Source organism: Ambystoma mexicanum, chromosome 2q, assembly GCF_040938575.1.
Source record: "Ambystoma mexicanum isolate Mex_15411 chromosome 2q, UKY_AmexF1_1, whole genome shotgun sequence".
Classification (NCBI taxonomy): Eukaryota; Metazoa; Chordata; class Amphibia; order Caudata; family Ambystomatidae; genus Ambystoma; species Ambystoma mexicanum.
The window spans coordinates 1,032,634,895-1,032,655,432 of record NC_090924.1 but is presented as its reverse complement, the minus strand read 5'-3'; the positions used below and the strand labels follow the sequence as shown (position 1 = coordinate 1,032,655,432).

General features: G+C 46.1%; 1 protein-coding gene across 4 annotated transcripts in view; it reads right to left on the bottom strand.

Moving 5' to 3' along the window:
* The window catches only part of SLC25A40 (solute carrier family 25 member 40), a 964,848-nt gene that overhangs the window by 91,232 nt on the left and 853,078 nt on the right, over nucleotides 1-20,538 (bottom strand). For all 4 annotated transcript variants that reach the window (XM_069648384.1, XM_069648381.1, XM_069648382.1 and 1 more), the window contains one exon: nucleotides 16,782-16,862. In XM_069648384.1, the coding sequence (XP_069504485.1) occupies nucleotides 16,824-16,862 (39 nt within the window). In that variant the 3' untranslated portion in view covers nucleotides 16,782-16,823. The remainder of the gene's footprint in view (nucleotides 1-16,781; nucleotides 16,863-20,538) is intronic.

The following is a 20,538-nucleotide window of genomic DNA, read 5'->3' as shown; positions in this document are numbered from 1 at the left end:
AGTTCCACTGAGCTATCTACACCGAGGTTTTTTGTATTGCCTAAGGCTTTTTCTCCTGCTTGGTTGCTGTCAGGAGGTGGGTCCCTTGCCTTGACTGTGTTAAATAGTCAGGCAGAGGGGTATCCTCTCGCAACCCACATTTAAACTACAAGGGCCGCAGGTCTGCAAGAAAGAAGACTCCTACACTTCTCCTTGAAAGCCATTCATCAGATTCTGCATCAGAGTCATCAGGTAAAACAGACAAGTGTGATTGTGAGAGATTGCAACGCCAAAAGGACATGGCAACTGCTGAGCAAGTGCAGGAATTGATCTGTGCTGTGCAGTGACTTTCATTGGAAGTCCAGAGCTTGAAGGAAGAGAATGCCATGCTGAAGCAAATGGTGTCTAACTGAGATGCTCATTTGTTGGACCTTCCACTTTTAGGCTTGGCATCCGGAAAGTTCAATGGCTCACCAAAAAAGATAAAGGAGTTTATTGAAACTTGTTTCATGTACTTCACTTTCCGGACCACGACTTATACTTCGGACTATTGTAAAGTGGGATTAATGGTCTCCAATATGGCTAGAAATGCCCTGGCTTGATTTACTCCCTTAGTGCCCTTTTAGCACTATTGAAGCAAGCATTTGAAAGGCCAGTAGTGGTCTATGCAGCATGTGAAAATCTTATAGAAATTCGTCAAGGGTCTTCGGATGTTATGTCATACATCATTTCCTTTAAAAGGATAGTTCCCGACGTTGGATTTCCAGAAGCGGCGCAATATACTGTCTTCAGAAGAGGTCTTCGTGAAGAGATCAAATATGAGTTGGCACTCACCTCTCACCACAATACTCTTGGTCAGTTGTTCACCTTGGTGTTACAGATAGAGTATCAGCTTTCTGCAAGGACAGCAGAACTGAGGAAGAGTAAATGAGCCTTTTTCGCTCAGCCTCCATTTGCACTGCCCTTGACTTCTGTGGAAGGACTTCCTCCTGAGGAACCAATGCAGGTCGGAACAGCACGCGGTCCACTGACTACTTCTGAAAGATGAAGGGAAAATGGCTTGTGCCTTTACTGTGCTTCAAGCAAGCACATGCTTCTGGATTAAATTAGAAACCCCGGTCCTAGGAGGGACGCCTAGCCATGGTATTCAGGATCGTCCCGTTAGTTTTTGCAAACCTGTGCTAGAACAGATGGATACACGTTTGATGGTACTCAAAGATATGTTTACTGCTGGAAGGAGGCAGGAAATTAGAGGCCATGGCTTTGCTGGACTGTGGAGCAGCCAGTAACTTCATCAATATTCTTTGGGCTGAGAAGGAGGGAGTTCTGAGACAAGAAAGGACCGAAGATCAGCCTGTAGATGGAATAGACAGCAAGCCACTCTGTGCAGGTCCTATAACCCATATTACAAGACTATGTGCTTCGATATCATTGGAGAAGTGCAATTCCCAGATGTACTGGGTATTTTCTGTGGCTCTGCATACATAATCCTTTAGTGGACTGGGCACAGAATGCGGTACAGTTTACTTCGAGTTACTATTTGTCCCATTGCCTTCATCTTGGTAAGGAGAGAACACTTCAGGCTATGTATTCAGCTGCTCAATCTACAGACATGGGCATCCATTGCATTCCTTTGCAGTATAAGCAATACAGAGATGTGTTTGAAGACAAAAGTCCCAAGGAATTACCTCCACACAGACTTGAGGATTGTTCAATTGAACTACTACCAGGCACCTTGGTGCCAATCGGAAGGTTGAATTCTTTGTCCCTACCTGAAAAGAAGGCGTTAAGGGAATACCTTGACAGTAACCTGCAAAATGGTCTTATCAGACCCCCCACCCCCAAGTCACCATCAGGGGCTTCTCTTTTTTTATCCTGAAGAAGGACACCTAAGGCTTCGGCCCTGCATTAACTATCATGGCTTAAACTGTCACCGTATGGGACCAGTATCCTATGCCCCTTATAAAGGACATTCTGGAGGCAGTACAGAGGACATCAGTATTTACCAAACTTGATTCGCATGGGACATATCATCTCTTTCAGATACACTCAGGGGATGAATGGAAGATGGCGTTTAGAACACCTTACAGCCACTTTGAGTACCAGATAAAGCCTTTTGGCCTGGTCAAGGCCCTGAAGGTGTTTCAACGCTTCATGGACCAGTTGTTTGTCGACCTCTTGTACCATTCTGTCATCATCTATTTGGATGATATTCTGGTTTAATCATCGACCAAGGAACAACTTCAAGCACAAGCTCTGAACCATCTGAGAAAACACTGACTATTAGCTAAACCTGCGATGTGCCTCTTTGGGGTTTCATCTGTTCCCTATTTGGGTTACATAATTTCGGACAAGGGCATGGAAATGGATTAACGCAAGGTTTAAAGTATCCTTCAATGGACGACTCCCTCCATGGTCAAAGAGGAACAGAGGTTCCTCAGATTGGCAAACCTTTATAGGAAGTTTGTGAATAACCTTTTCAGAAATTGTTCTGCACATAAGGACCTTGTTAAAGAAGAACGTTTAGTTTATTTGGGACAAAGAATTGGAGCAGGCCTTTCAACGTCCAAGTCTCTATGCTGTTCTGCCAAGTTCTTAAAGAACCTGATCAAACTCTGCCCTTCATTGTAGAGGCTGATGCTTCCGCAGGGGCCATTGGAGCAGTACTCAAGCAATGGATAAATAACACAGAATATCCCATAGCCTATCTGTCTAAGACTTTAAACCAGAGTGAACTACACTATTTGGTTATTGAAAAGGAGTTGCTTGCTATCAAACAAGATTTCTCCGAGTGGATCTCTGGACCCTTTTGAAGTTAGAACCGACCACAGCAACCTTCGGGTACTCCAACAAATGAACTTCTACAATGCCCGACAGGCCAGATGGCTTACTTCTTTGCCCAATTCGACTTCACGGTTGCATCACCGTAGATACCGACCCTCCCAAGGAACGCATGCGGTCACAGGACAGGTTTGTGTGCTTGGTTTCCTCTTTTCTTCAGGAATTTAAGGAGGCATCATCTGGGACAGTTATTCCCTTTCCTGATCAATAACAACATGCACTTTCAAGAAGGAACAATCTGTTTTTTACGCAAATCGCCTTGCCATCCCCACACCTACCCTCCAACACAAGATTCTATCTTGAGGACATGATTCCAAGGTAGCATGACATAAGGGGTTTGCTGCCACAGTGGAGTTTCTAGCTCTGACGTATTGGGGGCCAACCATCAGACAAGACATCAAACTATATATGGAATCCTGTCATGTTTGTGCTCAGGGGAAATATAGCACCAGCCGACCAGTGGGATTACTAGAACAAGGCAAGACTCTCATCGGGCCATGGACTCATACCCACTGATTCTGTGGTGGACCTAGCACCTTCTCAAGGTTGTACAACCATTATGGTTACTGTGGACTATTTCATCAAGATGGCTCACTTCAAGCCCCTAGTAGGAGTTCCTTCAGCACCTGAGATGGCCAAGATATTTCTTCGTAAAATAATCCGATTGCACGGTTTACCCAGTTCCATCGTATCAGATCGTGGTCCACAAGTTACCTCACGGTTTTGGAAGATGTTGTGTGGCCTATTGGGTATTGATTGTGATTATCTTGAGGTTATCACCCCCAGTCCAATGGACAGGCCGAACAACTAAACCACACAATGGAGCAGCTGTTAACACTGTTTTACCAATGTTCAACAAGAAAATTATGTGGGTTTACTACCTGCAGCAGAATGTTCTTATAATAATACGTCCCACTCTGTCGTGGACTCCTTATTGGACACCATCTCTCGGGCTCAAAAGATGGCCTATTAGTGTTTGGAAGAAAGCAAACTGAGAAATAAGAGGGTGGCAGATGTCCATTGGATAGAAGTACCTCAATGAAATGTGAGATCCAGGGTCTGACTATCCACTAAATATATCCACAACGGATCCTACTTTCAAAACTCTCTCCTAGGTATATCAGGCCATACACGATTACTGCCAGAATCAATTCCGTGGTATTCAGACTTCAGTTACCCAAGCTTCTTTGCAGAACACATCCAGTGTTCCATGCCTCACTATTAAGAACTTTTGTGCCTGATGGTTACGGCCGAAGAGGAATCTCCTGTAGGAAATCAGTTGAAGAAGAGGCGGAAGTATATGAGGTGGCAAGGATCTGTGATTCCAGCTATCTAAGAGGTAGACTGCAGTATCTAATACAATGGAAATGCTATTATTCATCGGAAAATTCATGGGAAACGAGTTCTTCCGTTAAAGCCCCGATTTTGGTTCATCGATTCAACCGCCAGCATCCTGGCAAACCCAAAACACCAGTGCGTAAAAGGGGGCTGTTAGGTAGAATCCTGTGCAGTTCCCTTAGGGAACACTGCAAAAAGATTAAGACTACAAGAGTAAGCAGTAAACCCAATTGGTAGCAGTCCGCACCGCCCAGATTTACCTGGTAGCTGTGACTGAGCAGTCAGACTTCTCTCAAGAAGAGTAAGGCAGTATATAGAGTATACACAATAGGGCTAAAAACACAGTAGATCAAACAAACACTGACCAGAGATTTGTATCAAAAGTATAGAGTTATTTATTTAAAACACACTTTAGGCAATACACTAGCACTCCAAATCAAAAGCAAGTTAAAACACAGTCAGATAAAGTATACACACATCCCTTAATAACTATTGGACAAGTCAGAGTTAAAACACCACTATTTGTTAAGACAGATGTGAGCGCTTAACTAAGATGGCACTCCAATAGTTTGGTTAGAGGGAGAGAAAAAGACAGAGGATAAGAATAATACAGTCCCAACACTTTTTAAGAGTCAGAGCTTGGGAATAAAGGCAGAATATACTGTAGAGCCAAAGTTCATAGGCCAGGCCCACTTTAAATGGAGCAAAGCGAAAAGTGCCCAGGATGCACTAAAAGTCTTTGCAGAGTGTTCAAAAGAGGTTGGTTTAGTTCAAGAAAAAAAACTTAGAAGGTCTGGGGCCAACCCAGTATAGAAAGCCAAGGATTTAAGGGTCACCTTTAGCAATCTGTAGAAAGGGAGGCCAGGTAGGACACAGTACCTTAAGAGAGAGGAAGCTCCAGTGGTGGCAGTTGTCCCTGGCAGTGGTTGCAGTTTGTTGTTAAGACCAGGGGAAGAGAGGATCTCGTCGAGGAGGAAACTTGGAGTTGTTGCACTGCCCAGGGATAAAACCAGCCGTGGAGTTCCCGATTAAAAGGTGCGGTCCTTTTATTCGCGGTCAAAGTGGTGAAGCTTGGCTATCCGGCCGCCGGGGTGCTTGGCACGGGCGATTCGACCAAGAGACGTCTTTGGAAGGCGAAAGAGGCGAACTCGTTGGTCCCACCAGCTCAAGGGGGAGAAGACTCGTCCAGCAGAAGATCTTCTCTTGTCATTGGGAAAGTGGTGAGTTTGTTGCAGCAGGGCTTCACCGGTGGTGTCGTCGTTGCAGATGGTTCAGCTTCTTCCCTCTTCGGATTCTTAGTCCTGTGGCGACTTCTGAAGTTCCAGTCCGAAAGGCCCTGCTTTTATGCAGAAAAAAACCCATTCATCAGCCTAGCTGTCAATCACACATGCTAAATGGTGAGCCGGGCGGCTCACCACTGGGCCAATCAGAGAAGAGTGCAACTTCAGTTGCTACGGCAACTCAGTCCAGGGTGCCAAATCCCCCCTCCACCCTTCCTATGGAACCCAGACAGAGTGGCACCATTTGGAGGGCTTCTGTGGAGAAGCCCGCCAAAATAGTGGAACAAAGGTCTCGACCTGGGTCAGAGTTACAGAGACGGACACAAACGCCATTTTGGAACCGAGTTCTGGCAAAAAGACCCAACCGTGGATTTAATATTAAATAAATAAAGCGGCGGTGTCTTTAACATTGCACCAAAAAGTGGTGCGTTTAAAATCAATGGGAAAATCCCATAGAGAATATTCCGAAGGAATATTTTGCGTGGTAACCACTGCCACCAGCCAGAAACTCGACAAGGGGTGACTGCACAGTGCCCCCTTGGAAACAGACCCAGGGGAAATCGAATTACCCCTAGCAGTACTTCCACAATATGATGGTGTGTACTGGTTCTGTTCACAATTTAGGACTAGTAAAGTCAATGGTGACTTTACATGCTCTGGGAGACAGTAGTCAGTCCCAGGGTATGGAGTCTATGTTGGGGAGTCACTATGACACCCCTGTGTTACTGCACTGAGGGTGCGGTGTAACACACATACAAAAACAGACAATGCCCTATGGAGCAGAAAGAGGTTACCCCATAACCCATGAACACATACTAAGTCAAAAAGCACTTCAAATCATGTCTAAGAGTGGGAGGAAAAGAGTCTCACTCTTAGCAGGAGGAAAAAAAAAAATCCAGCAAAGCTGCTGGGGGACTCACTAGGTTTGGGAAATTAGCCTTATAAGATAATTCTCCCTAACAGGGGCATACTGTCGCAATTTGCCCATCATGGAAGCTCTGGCATCTGTGGAAAAGCTGCCATTGAGCTGCACATCACATTCCAGTGTTTGTTGCGATCTAGCTTTTTTCAGCATGGCGCTCCCCCGTACCTCATATCAACAGAGGTTACGGGTTCCGCATCGCGTTGCAATCCTACCGCTTCCTTGCTTGGGTAAAACACAAGTTCTGTCTTTCCTGTTTTCCTTGCCTTGCTTGGCTTTGCTACCTTTCACTCTGCTGTTCTGCGTGTAGCGTTCCTTATGCTCTCCTTCCTTCCACCTTGGATTTGGAAGGATATCCAACTGCTGGCACAATAGTATAAAAGACTTATTGAAAACATCTGAGAGAAGACATGCAGTTCCACTCAGCTATCTGCACCCATGGGTTTTTTGTTGCCCAAGACATTTTTGCCCTGCCTGGTGGCTGCCAGGAAGTGGGTCCCTTGCATTGACTGTGTTTGTTTGTTTGTTTATTTGTAATGCGCACCAGACCCGAAGGTATCAGGGTGCAGAAAAAGATATGGTACAAGAATATTTTAGGCTTGGGTTACAAAGTTACGTGAATAAAAGTACATTAAATTACAGTTATATATACAGTATTATAAGCAACAAAACATAGATTTAAAGTACAAAAAGGAGCGATCCGTAATTGGGCAGAGTAGCTTCCTCTCACAACTGCCCTTTTCTCTACAAGGGCCGCCGGTCTGCAAGAAAAAAGACCCCTACACCTCTCCCTGAAAGCCATTCTTCAGATTCTGCATCAGAGTCATCAGGTGAGACGGACGAGTGTGATTGTGAGACCGACTTTCAAGATAATTCTTGGGCTTCTCGTTATTCTTCTCAGCCTTGGAGACGAGACTTGTTGCAGTCTCCTGATACACCTGCGTCTGCTTTCCAGGTTTCGCTGCAGACTCTTTGGTAGCCTGGTTCTCCTTCTGGTCATATCACAGCTTCCAGCTTGCCAGAACCGCAGAGGCCATTGTTGGATGGGTCAGCAGATGACAAAGGGCACAGTCCGTCTTTGCTGTTCAGTTTAAATAGTGGGATGGACTCAGCATAAAGTCCTTCCAATTGATAGCAGCTGCTCTAGCCTCCGTCCCGCTCCAATGTAGCGTGTTTGACCGCTTTTTCATCTCTGTTCTTATGTCATCAGTTGGGTTCGATATTTCACAATAAGACATTGTTTCATGGGTGATCTTATGTTGATACATTTTGGGTGTTATCGTCAGCCTACGTGGTGGGATTTTTCAGGGGTTGTGCCTCCCAATTGCGTCCTTATCCCCAGGAAAGTAGTCCCTCTACATGAGAGCCTCCAGAATGTTACAACCTGTAGGGGGACTATTGGTAGCGGCCTCACGTCCCTAGCGTCATGAAAAGTGGTTCTCCCTTGGGGAGAAGTGACACCATCTGAAGGATTGCCCTAGTATACACACACACACACACACTTGCATCCTTTCCAACCAATTGCCTGAGCTGCAGTTTCCAGTTATGTTAACAATTGGCAGTAGTGTGAACCCAGATACTTCGTGCAAAACAGCTTTGCTGGATTAACCTGTTCATTGTGCAAGATGTAACTAGACCACCAAAATTGTGAGATCGGAAGATGGTAGTGAAACCATACAAGTACAAGGAAATAGAGGCAGTCCCAAAATCCACATGCTAATTTTACTTCCCCACTTTTGTGAAAAAAGCTGATCTGTGGGAGAGATGTTTGTATATTCCACTGAATCACTGGGAACTGACTGCTATGTGTGGTGAATTTGCAAGTAGGCTGGACATTGGTGAGGAACAGGGCAGTCTTCAGGGCCAAGAGTGGAAGAAAATAGATTGAAACACAAATTAATTTGCTCCAAAAGGACTCACAGGCAAGAAAAATGGTTGTCTGGGCAGATGATACACTTGGTACCCTTTAAAAAACACAAGTTGGATTGCATTAAAACCTGTTCAAAATTGACTGCCACACTAGGCCCGTCATCCGTAGCGGGTAGAAATTGGGTTTTGGTCAATAGTTATGCTTGGAAATCCTTCCCAACCCCTTTAAAAACAAAGGAGGAATTTCATTAAAACCTAAGGAAAGAAATTGCTTTCCTTTTCCCAAAGTCCTCTTCATAATAGAACGTCTTTCTGAATGAATAATTAATATCAAAATGAGTATTAACCGAAAACAAAACATGGAATATACAAAATGTTTGCTTTGTTAAAAGAAAAAGTGCAACAGCATGCATTATTTTCGATCATATTTACATTACCATTTTGTAGGACTAGGAATGTTCTACCTGAAGGCTATGATCTAACATGGTGGACGCTGTGGGATATATTTACCCACTCAGCAGAACTTACCCACCTCACCAAGCTGCACATCAGCAGAACCAGCACAATGGCTGCGCTGGCTCCTGTGAGCATCATTGCCTCACACCATAACTGTGTTTTGCAACGACAAAAAGATGGCTGCACCATCTTGCCAAGCACATATTGGGCAGGATGGAATAAGGGGCACACTAAAAAAGCCTGCCAGTGTGTTGCTTACATGTACAAAATAAGAGGAGTGAAAAAGCAGCGCTGCTTTGCTGCAAGGCCAAAGTTCCCATTGAAAAAGGGAATATTTAACATTGAAAAGGAGGCTGCTCTGACGTTATTTTCATCTGTGTTTCATCAAACTACTTTTATCAAAAAGACCCTGTCATGCCCAGCCCTATTTACATTCTGCTCCTTCAGAAAAGAGCATTATTCCTGAATGACAGGCTCTGTGCCAGCCAAATCTGAGAAAATCAACAAAAGCTTTATTCAGCTGCACGGAAATACACAAACCTTTGCTACAAAATGTCAAAAATCACTGCTTGAAAAGAAAGGTTAGCTTGCTGTGCACATGTCAATTTCATGGAGCCGTTTGCCTTGTACAGACTGCTACCTACAAGAAACTAACTATGGCGGCAAAACAATATTGGGAAGTCAGATGGAAAAACCAAATTTGAAAGGAAAATGCTAGCAGCTTGCATCACGTGTCCAAAATTATAAGTTACTCACTGTAGTGACTAACATACTCTTAGTCCATAGTCCCCTTTCCTCCATACTGTATAGGCGTCCCTTGCAAGGGACGGGAGACGGAACCTTTTTCACTAGAAAAAACCTTCTTCCCCTTTAAATTTAGAGGCGGGCGGGGGCACGGCCCAGGGAGCATGCACTGCCCTGGCTCTGCCCTCCAGCGCCACACCTCAGTCCCCATTGACGTGTCAACAATAGATTTAACATTGCCTAATGACACCAGTATTATTAGGGGGAAGGTTGATGGGACATATGGAGGAAAGGGGACTATGGACTAAGAGTATGTTAGTCGCTACGGTGAGTAACTTATAATTACTCTTACGTCACATCCCCTTTTCTCCATACTGTATGGGCGATTAGAACTGATTGTAGCCCCAGGGTGGAGAGGAGACCCTCCTTAAGCAAATATGTTCCCGAGAACCGCCTGTCCGAAAGCAACATCAGATCTAGATCCAACAGTAATGCATGCAGAAAGCCGATGGAGAGGCCCAACTAGCCGCCCTGCTTATGACTTGCCAAGGGAAATGGCATTGGAATGCGATGCCCGTTGCCTTGGCCCTGACTGCGTGGGCATGCATTCTGGCCGGGAGTGGCTTGTGCTGACCCTCATACGCTTCTTTGATGGCAGAGACCATCCAGCGGGATACGGAAGCCTTCAAGGCCTGATAGCCTGGCCTCGAGCCGCCGAACGTGACGAACAGGGCGTCTGACTTGCGTAAGCCCTTGGTCCTGTCCAAGTAGAATTTTAGGGCACGCCTGATGTCCAGGCAGTGCAGCAATCACTGTGCTTCATCCTTGGGATCGGGAAAGAACGTAGGAAGGACTATTTCCTCGTTCAAGTGAAATAACGATGGAACCTTGGGCAGAAATGCAGGGTACGTCCGCATGACTAGCTCCAACTAGCGTTGAGCTCCAACCGATTGATATGGTATTCCTGCTCCTGTCGACTCCAGGTGCCGTGGACCGAGATATCGTCCAGGGTGACTCCCCAGCCCTCGAGCGAGGAGTCTGTGGTGATGGTGGCCCGCGGAGGGGGCAGCCAAAAGGGCTTGCCCGTCCATAGGTTGCAGTCAATGGACCACCAAATTAGGTCTGGGTGGAGAGATGGAGGAACGTTGATCCTCTCGGATTGTGAGCCCCGCTCTTGATTCCATGAGACTGTGAAGTACAGCTGAATCCTTCTCATCCTTAGTCTTGTGTGCGGCACGGCTAACAGAACCGCCGCTAGTAGACCCAGGAGATGTTGGTACCACCATGCCGAGGTCACTTCTCTGCTGAGGAAGCGGGCGGTGGCCTTCTTGATGGCCGAGATCTTGTCCTCAGATGGGAAAAACCTCTTGGAGCATGTGACCCAAATGAGTCCCAGGAATGTCAGGGTCTGCGTAGGTAGCAACTGTGACTTCTTGAGGTTGAGCGAGAAGCGCCTGTCGTGCAGTGTGTTCATAAGGGCATGGGACGAGTGGTGAACCACCTCCGGAGATGTAGCCCTTGCGAGCCGGTCGTCGAGGTATGGTTAGATGTTGTGGCCACGAGCTCTGAGGAGGGCCGCTACAGCGTTCACAAGCCTGGTAAAGACCCTGGGGGCCGAGTTGAGGCCAAACGGAAGGACTTTGTATTGGAAATGGTAACCCATGATTCTGAACCGTAGGAAAGAACAATGGGGCTGCCAAATTGGGACATGTAAGTACGCGTCCTTCAAGTCTACAGAGCACATTCAGTCTCCCTTGTTCAATGTCTCCACTGTAAAAGTTGGCGTAACCATCTAGAATTTTTGCAGGGGTAAAGAGAGGTTGTGGATGGAAAGGTCAAGCACAACTCTCAGGCCTGCCTGGTTCTTCTTCTGAATGGCGAAAATCCTGGAGTAGAGGCCAAAACCTTGCTGGGAGGCTGGAACTTCCTCCACTGCCTGGCTCTCTACGAGCGACCGGATCTCCGCCAAAAGAGTTGCTGTCCCAACCTGTGGGAGTGGAGGAGAGGAGGAAGGAGAGGCTGGGATGAGTAGGCGGTACCCTGTGGATACTACGGAGAGGACCAAGGGGTCTGTGAATTCTGGCGCCAGCAATGTGCATGGAGAGCAAGCCTGCCCCCCACCGGAGACATGTGGACCCGAAGGGGCGTGTCATGCCTTCTTTCCCTCTGAGGCTGAGGAGGCGGACTGGAAAAAGTCCTTAGCCCCCACCCCCTTTTTGTTGTTTGCGCCAGCTCTGAGACGGCGAGCGGTCCGGCTGCCTGGATGGGCATTCCTGGAAGCCGCGGAACCCTCCATATGTACGACCCTTCTCTGAGCGCTGCTGAGATTGGGTGTAAGATTTGGGCGTGGTCTTTGTAAGAATGGACAAGGACTTTGCTGTTTATGAACTGTTCTTCTTTTTGTCCAGCTCTTCATCCGTAGATGAGTGGAAGAGCCACCCCCCCCGAATGGCAGATCTAGGATGTGCTCCTGGACGTCCGGATTGAATTTAGTCGCCCAGAGCTAGGCCATGCGCCTCATGTCGGGGGCAATGCAGATGGCATGGCCTGAGGTATTGATATGCGCTACTGTGGATTCCATGAGGTCGTGCGCCTGGAGCTTAGCCTCCGCTAGCCCCGCCTAAATGTGAGAGTGGTATTGGGGGGAGTTCCGGGAGAAAGTCCGCAATTTCCCGCCATAACCGTTGGTTGGCAGCAGCCAGCATGGCATCTGCGTTGGCCTGACGCAGGTGCAAGGAGGCGTTGGAGTAGATCTTCTTGCCGTAAGCTTCCAAGATCTTCTCCTCCTAGCCTAGCAGCGCCACAGAGGAGGCGGCTGAGGATGACTGAGGCTTAGAGTATAGTGATGCTGAGTGTGGCTGAGGATGGGTCGAGAGCAAGAGTGTATCCCTCCTCCATCTGCCTGTACTTAGCGTCCAGGCATCGGTTGACCGGCTGGACTGAGTGGGGCTTGAGACAACCCTTGTTGGCCAGGGAGACTACATTGGTTTGCAGTGGAATCCCCGTGTTGGCAGAGGGGCATCTTGTGAGGACTTCAGCCAGAACTCCCTCTGCCAGTTGTTTGACCTCGGGCTGAGGGAGGCCCAGGTACTCCGCCAGGCCAGCAAGACATTCATGGAAGGCCCTAGCGGAGGATGGCGTGTCCGGATCCTCCTCTTCGTCGTTGTCCTGCGGATCCGGAGGATCTTGTGGAGGAAGAGGGGTAGATGGAGCTGGAGGCTGGGGTACAGAGACCGCAGCCGGAGGCTGAGGAGGCGGCGTAGGTTGTGGAGTTGGCTGTGGAGCCAGAGGAGGCAGCTGCACTGGGGCCTGGGGGCCCGATTAAGGCATCTGTGGTGCCTCAAGCATGGCGGGAAGGACTTCCCTGACTGCGTCCTTGATGATAGCCCCCATCTACGGAGACCTCATGAGGCTGAGGAATTTGTCGAAGAGCACCTCCTCACTAGCCGAAGAGGTGGTAGGGGATACCGGCAGGGTAGCAGAGGACTGCTGGAGCCACTGCGTACCCAGTCCATATGGACGCATGGGAAAGCTGCCCTGTGCATATGAAGGGTAGACTATAGGCCACGTACCTGGTTGCGACCAGTCCCACTTTGACACTCGTTCTTCACCGAATTCGTGGAATGGCGTTGGATGGGTGTTCCTGATTGGAGCGGCAGCCATTTTGTCGAGCTGCCTGCCACGTGCCTGTGATGTACTGCCCAACCTGCTGGGTCTGGCCTCGTCCAAGATGCTCGCGTGTGGATCACTGGGCCTACCCTGCTCCTCTGGTCTCGGCCCGGTAGGTGACACTCTCGACCTGGCGGTTGGTAGAGCTACATACAAGCGCCCCCTCAGACGTATTGCCGGTGTGAGGGCGTAGCCCCTCGGCCATCGCGCTGGTAAAAGGGTGGAGCCCCTCGGGTGTAAGCCCAGTACAAGAACTTTCCGGTCCCACGGCACTTTGTCCGGGAGGATCTGAGGACCTATAGCAGCCTTGGTGCTCGTGCCGGTAGAAGGACCTGGCCGGTCCCTCCCACACGTTAGAGTCCCTGGGAAAGAGTCTCCCTTGCGGGGTGCGCTGGAAAATATCAGCCCTATCTTGGACCTATGACGATGCTTCACAAAGTTCTTGAGATCCTCTGGAGGCCACTTCTGGAAGTGCTCCCTCCACCTGGCTAGTCTGTTCTTCAGAGCCTTCAAGGACAGCGAGTCACATGCCGAACTTGATTGCCAACCATGGTCTGGGCCAAAGCAACGTAGGCAGAGGGCGTGGGGGTCTGAAGTTGGGAAGAGCCCGTTGCAGGATGGACGTCGGCTGAACCCTGTAGAAGTCGACATGCGCCGGGGAGGAGCGTGACGTCTGAGGACTGAGTACCTGATAGAAAAGACAAAAAAGACAAAGAGAAGAAGTATCCACGCGTGGAATTACATGGCCGAAGCCAAACCCAGTAGAACTAGTGAATTTGGCCCGTTCCCGTCAACGCGGAAAAGGGGATTGAGGTGTGGCGCTGGAGGGCAGAGTCAGGGCAGCGCCTTGGAAGGGACGCCCGTACAGTATGGAGGAAAGGAGACAGGATGGGCTTTTACAAACCAAAGGAGGATATGCCTGTTTTAAAAGGACTATGCTGAACAAAAACGTATCCTTGCCTAGCAACGTGAAAGGGGATTGTGCTGTGAAATACATGTATGAGATGGTTTTATTCAGCAGGTTTTCTTCTAATTCAAAGCAAAAATAAAAAATTAAACTGCATTGGCAACCTGGGTGAAACCAGCCAAATACAGGTTTCTGCTTGGGGAAGTGCTAGCAACAGAAAGCCATTCACAGTAGATCCTAACACAACTGATAAGTGCTACCTTTACAGACTTTGGTCTCTGCTCCAGTCTCTTACAATGGAACTTCTGGGACACCAACCTGTGAAGTCATAAACCTTCAATCAAACTGGGAATCCCCCCTCCACAATGGGCTGAACTGACAGTTGGTGGGTAACTGAAGAGAACAAAATGCTTCCAGTGAAGGACAAAGGATGCCCATTTGTTTCAAAGAGTATTTTATCATAGACTTCACTGCAACATGGGGAATAGAAATGGCAGAGAATAGGGTATTCCACGGAAAGTGTACAGGATGCCACTGTCAAATGTAACACTGATGTGCCTAATAATAATCTATACACATGTGTAAAGTTATAGATTTTTAAGTAATATAATTCTCACTGAAAAGTGCAAAAAACTGGTCGAAGGGCGAAACAAGGTCCCACAACCGTAAGGAATGTACTGCTATGCTCTTCATACAATAGGTAATCTGCCCATGTGATATGGTAAAGTGCCACAAGTGTATAAATGTATAAATTAGATTATGACTGATTTTGGCAAAAAGGACTGTGGGATGTTTTTTTACCTCATAAAATACAACCTCATAAACTGGGACTCCTGCTCAAGGAGGCAACCAACATTGATTGCCCTATCCGCTTCTTGGAGGTAGGCCTAGCTCAGTTCTTGCCACCAATAATTCTGTGATGTCACCATGCTTTATAAATAAGAGGGTTTGACAGAGCTCCACACACTCTCTCCTGAATTTCCAGCGCCTGCGTTCCTGATCTTCCACATTCATCCTGCCAAACTCCAGATTCTACTACAAGGCCAAAGCAAACCTGACCAGATTTCACTGCCAGGCCAAAGCATAGCTGACTCTACTCCAGCAAAGGCCTAGATTAAGAAAATCCCACTAAAATCCCATTACAAAGGGGAAAGGCTGTGGTACCTTAGCAGCCTGAGACCGGACCGGCTTGTCCATTACCTGTGCCATCCAGTGACCCAAATTGCCCAGCTGCACTTGCCATCTGGTGACCAGACCTTTGCCCAACTGTCTTTTGCCAGGAGAGCCCGCTACCTGGTGATCCGAGTGGTGCAGTGACCAGAACCCTGTTGACTGTTCCAAAATTTCCAAACCCAAGCGTAGACTGTGAGTAACCCACATCCCATAATATAGTCCACCCCATCTTGACCCGTTTGTCATTGTTCCACTCTCTAAGCAATCCTATCCCTACCCTGGTAACTTGTTAAAACTGTTAGAATTCTCTGTGCACCCGGTCATTGAATTTCCCAGTGTTAGCGCCACTTTCCTTTTGTTCTGTATAGATCATAAGTCATTAGCAATATTTTGATTAAATAAATTAATTTTCCCTAAAGAAAAGGGGTACACCGCGTGAAGGGTTACAACTGAAGCTTAACTTTGATAGTTACGGGTGGCGTTCCTCTTTTCTTAGCCATTAAATCTAGTTAAAATTTGCCTTTCACTTTTAAAAACCGATTTTCTTTTTTTCACTGCTCATTTTCCTAAAAACTAACCTCACTCTACCTTCCAAATCTCTCTCAATTCACCAGCTAGAGACATATTTTCACCTCTATACTGTCCCTGTAATATATATCTATGCCCCAGCCCAGAAACCGCATTGCGAATACAACAATTTCACCCGTTTTTCCTCAAGTTCGTTTGTGACATTTTAAATGGGAATTGAGAAAATTGCAACTTTCCAAAGTGTCATTCGGCTGCAGCATGTTCTCATTTTCCACTTGTTTTTGAATTGTATGCTCCTTGTTGATCCCTTGCCTTGTGATTGCTAGGGTGTATGCATTACTGTTGTCGTGAGAAGTCATATTTGCCTCAACGATTTAACCGCACATTAATTATTTGTCAATTTCCGAGTGTCATTTCATGCTATGACAAAGGGTTTAAAATCGGATTTTGATTCTGTTTGCTGCCTCTTATCCCTGACTACCTGCTACTTCTTTCTAGCCACTCAGAATGTGGTTATTTGTGGGTTGAGGGGACATTGCAGGGGGAAACCTTAACTTGTGTGCTACCTGAATTCAAAAAGTGCTCCTATTAAATTGTGCTTTGGATATGTTCTACTAGAAGGTTAACCAAGTGCATTTCTTCCATTCCCATTGTAATTATCCCCCATTGGTGATTGCTGCCCAATATTAAAATTTGTGTTATTTTTGTGAATTCTAAAAATAAATAAATATTGTATTTCCCCAACCAGCCCGGTTCATGGTTCATGGTGACCCGAGATATTTGTAAAAGGTGGTGTGAGACGGCTCGGGTATCGGCTCAATTTGAATTCATTGAAATTAAAGAAAAAGCATTCCTATTGAGCACCACATACCAGGCTAAGACCAAGTGTCCTAGTCCAGTGTGTGACGCCCGATTGGTATCCTTAACAACTCTACCCCAATAACATGTTTATTTAGCAATTACAGATCAAGGAGACTGCTGAGGGAGCAAACTTTATCTAAGTGGCAATACCTACTACAGGATGTACATGGTGAGTATTAAAATGTTCTGAACATTATGAGAACACAATACTTACCAGCAAAAAGTCCAGCCAACCCACGTTCAGCAATTATTGTGTTCATTGCTCTCCATGTAGATGCAGACCTTTTGCTAGAGCCTAGATATGGTGAAAAACAGATGTCATTAGAACAATAGCACACATTATGTATTAACAATACAAACAGGATAACAAGCCATTAACTCCGGCATAAATGGAAAAAGATTAATGTTTCCTCCCACCGGAGTTCCATGCCCTAGGGGCACAACTGAATTACATGAATGCAATTTTCATGAAAGTTGATTAAATAGTAACATTGTCACTAAAATGCTTCTTGTGTACTCTGTGATGTATAATGGGCACTTGTTGAGCAAGCTCTGGCAAATCCAATACAGCTGCCTTTTTTTGAAGGTTTTGTGATGTGCAGTGTATCAACAGGTGTATTCATGAAGAGGGGAAACATGTGCTTGGGAAGTGTTTAGCTGTAGGGTTTTTATATATGTAGTTGAAATGTTGTTTAAATGTCTAAATTCATTTTGTAGTGTGGGAATTACACTATGATTAGCTCTATGCTGTTCAAATGCTTTACTGTCATGTTGAAGAAGATATAAAGTGTTATGACCTGATGGAATGCAATGTTTGTTCCCCTAGAGATGATTGTAATGACACTGGAGTGATGGTCTCATAGGAGGGGGCTGTGGAGGACAATTGGGAAATGAAAATTGTATATATTCCCCGTGCCTGGCACTGTAGTATTAAAGTGAATAGGCCCTGTAACCTACCACGTTAGAATAGCATTTCTTGCTTATGCGAGGCGGACACTGTAGGACGCACTGCGCATGTCTGTGCAATGAAGGCCTCTTCTGAAGTGTTTTCCTTTTGGCATATGCAAGTGGGATCTAAGCTCTCGCTTTCTTAAGAAAAGGAGCACAGGGGAGCACAGGGGAGAGGAAGTCGTCATACTGCCAACGCTCTTGCACACCTCAAAGCATATTGGAATCTTCAAGGAGTTTGGGCACCATGACCCACTGGTGACCTCACTGAAAACACTGGCTTACATGAAAGACTGCAGCTTGTGTGAAAGGCTGGTACAATTAGGCTTTGTTCTTTGCTAGAAGGAGAACCGCAGCTAAACCTATTGACCAGATCCGTGACGGAGGCCCATACCTTCCAAGACTAGGAGTGAGTATCCTGAAAACTGTGCCAGAACCAATCTCTTATTCTAACATAATCTGATTCAAACCATTTTAACCTGTCCAGAACTGCATCATAGAAATCGTGTCCATTCTCTGACTTTAACCCTGTGAAAGTGTCATTTGCCATTCTGAATCACTACTTTATTTCTGAAAATCTACCTCCACAAAACTGTCCATATCTTTGAAAGCTAAGATGCTCAGCTTTCCAACAAGCCCTAAACCGACTTTCTACTCCTTATAGTTTTTCCGTAATCGCGCTCGACGCACTTGGAAAAAGTGCCGCGAATTGCAACTAGCTCATTTCACCACCTGTCAAAAATCGCTGTCTTTTGCTTTGCATTGCTGAAACCCGTTTTCAACCGAATAATCCCTCATGAATCACTGATAGTGTTGATAGTGTTGACCTGAACTAATTCAAAGTAGCTGCCATTAAAATCATTTTTAGCATATTTTCACTTCTTTGCAAATCACATTTAAGTATTTTGCCTGTGTGCTTTCCTTCCATCTCTTTATATTGCATAGGGGGGAGTGAATTGCCACAAAGGGGAAAAGTGATTATATTATCTCTTGTTGAAACCATATCAGTTTATTTCTGTACTGCATTCCTTTCCACCATTACTCTTCCTTGAAACCATAAAGCATTCTCAGCTATTTTATCCTTTCTGTACAAACGCTTAACTGATAAAATAAAGTGTGCTAGGATCCATTGTTGATCAACATTATCTTCATAAGTGGGTTATCAAATATTAATTAATTAAAATAAATTTGTAAATTGCAAAACAAACCTACTTCTTGGCTCAGTGAGGTCAGGGGGATTCAAAGAGAGGGGCGTTATATAAGGGTTTATCATCCAGATTATAACTTGTCATAAAAATATATAAATAAGGGCTTCCCTTGGGCATCCCAGACCAGGCATTGACTTAGTTGGAGTGCTGAATTGAAGTCCCTTAACAATACCTCAGGAGAAGGAAGCAATATCTCCTGGTGTCTTATCCGAATATTGTGTATCATGAAACTAATCAAAAGAAGGCCAAGGGAAGGGAGCCATTCCCCTGGCACTGTTAGAACATTGAGAACCAAACACCTGGGGATAGAAGGCATTCTCCAGGAACCCAATATTGAAGCCAAACTATGGTCAATAAGGAATGATGTTTGAGTTGGAACTTTTTCTTTTGCATTGGAACTGAAACCTTACAGCACCACAAACAGGAACTTTGTTTTCTCAGAAAGGAACTGAGACCTGGAGAAGGGAGTCATTCTCACAGGCAAAATTCACCCTTACAATTGGAACAGTGGCTCATTGGCCAGAAGAAGGGAGTCATTCTTCTGGACTAAGAAGATCCACTACCCTTTTCTTATTAGTTACAAGTGTGAGGGATAGAAGTAAGCATTTTGACAAGACGGTGGACACTTATTTACTTCTGACTGATTCCTTAGTTCCTTATTAGATGCAGAGAAACCCTTCTTGGGGTTAGGGAGAGATAAGTTTCCTCTTTAATTTTTCCTGAATAAAAGTCTTTGCCAATCACCATTCCACCAGTGTGTCAGACTTGCACTTCTGCGCCCTTGCATATGGTGTCAGGAGTGGTATCAGGCTTGTTTGACACAAACTGGGGGCCTCATAGATAGACCAATTTGAGCAACACACCACTAAAGAGTCTGTAGGCTTTGCCCTCTCCAGCAGCTGGGAAATCACTTGAGCACCAGAGAGAGGCAGTTGATCACTAAAGATTTAGTTTTGCCCCCCCCGACCCCCCAGGTACCTAAATATGATTGGCTTCCAAGTCAGGGCTTGTTGGAAACATGGCCTGGATGTGATAGCTGGGGTGGTGGGCCCAGATTATAGAGGGGATGTAAAGATATTGCTACAGAATAACAGCAAAAATTCCTATCACATTAAACTAGGGGAAAAGGTGGCACAGGGTATCCTCGAAAACGCCTCGTTTCCCAGACTTATGGAGGTATTTCAGACCAATACCACTGGGAGAGGAACCAAGGGTTTTGGGGGAGCTGACCAAGAACCTGAAACCGTTCCTGAGACCCTAAGACTCACCTCTATTGGCGATAAACCTGAGATCCTCCCCGATTTGGCCTTCGCTCAACATAACGGCCCCATGTTAACTGAGGCATTTCTCAGAACCATTTCTGAGAAAGAAGGGAGAAAAAAGGAGGCTGCATTTTGTTACTAAAGCAGGGCTCATTATAGCAGGGAGACACTAGTACAGAGGGGACTCCTTGTTCTCAAATATTGGTACCCAGAAGCCATCGAAGGATGGTGTTAGAAATCACCCTTGCCCATCTTACATCGGGACATCTGGGAACCGCTAAGACCCAAGGGAAAGTTGTAAACTGGCTGTACTGGCCAGGAGTCTACGCTGACATTAAAAATGTTGTATTAACCTGCACTCTGTGTCAGAAGCCCATCCCAAACAGCCCTCCACCTTACAACACCTCCCAATTATTGATGTATCATTCTCCCGTGTTAGGATGGATATTGTGTGACCCTTTGAACCTTTGAAAATGGGTAACCGATATATATTGGGATGTATATTGGTAATACTGGATTATGCCACCCACTACCCTGAGGCATACCCTCTGCA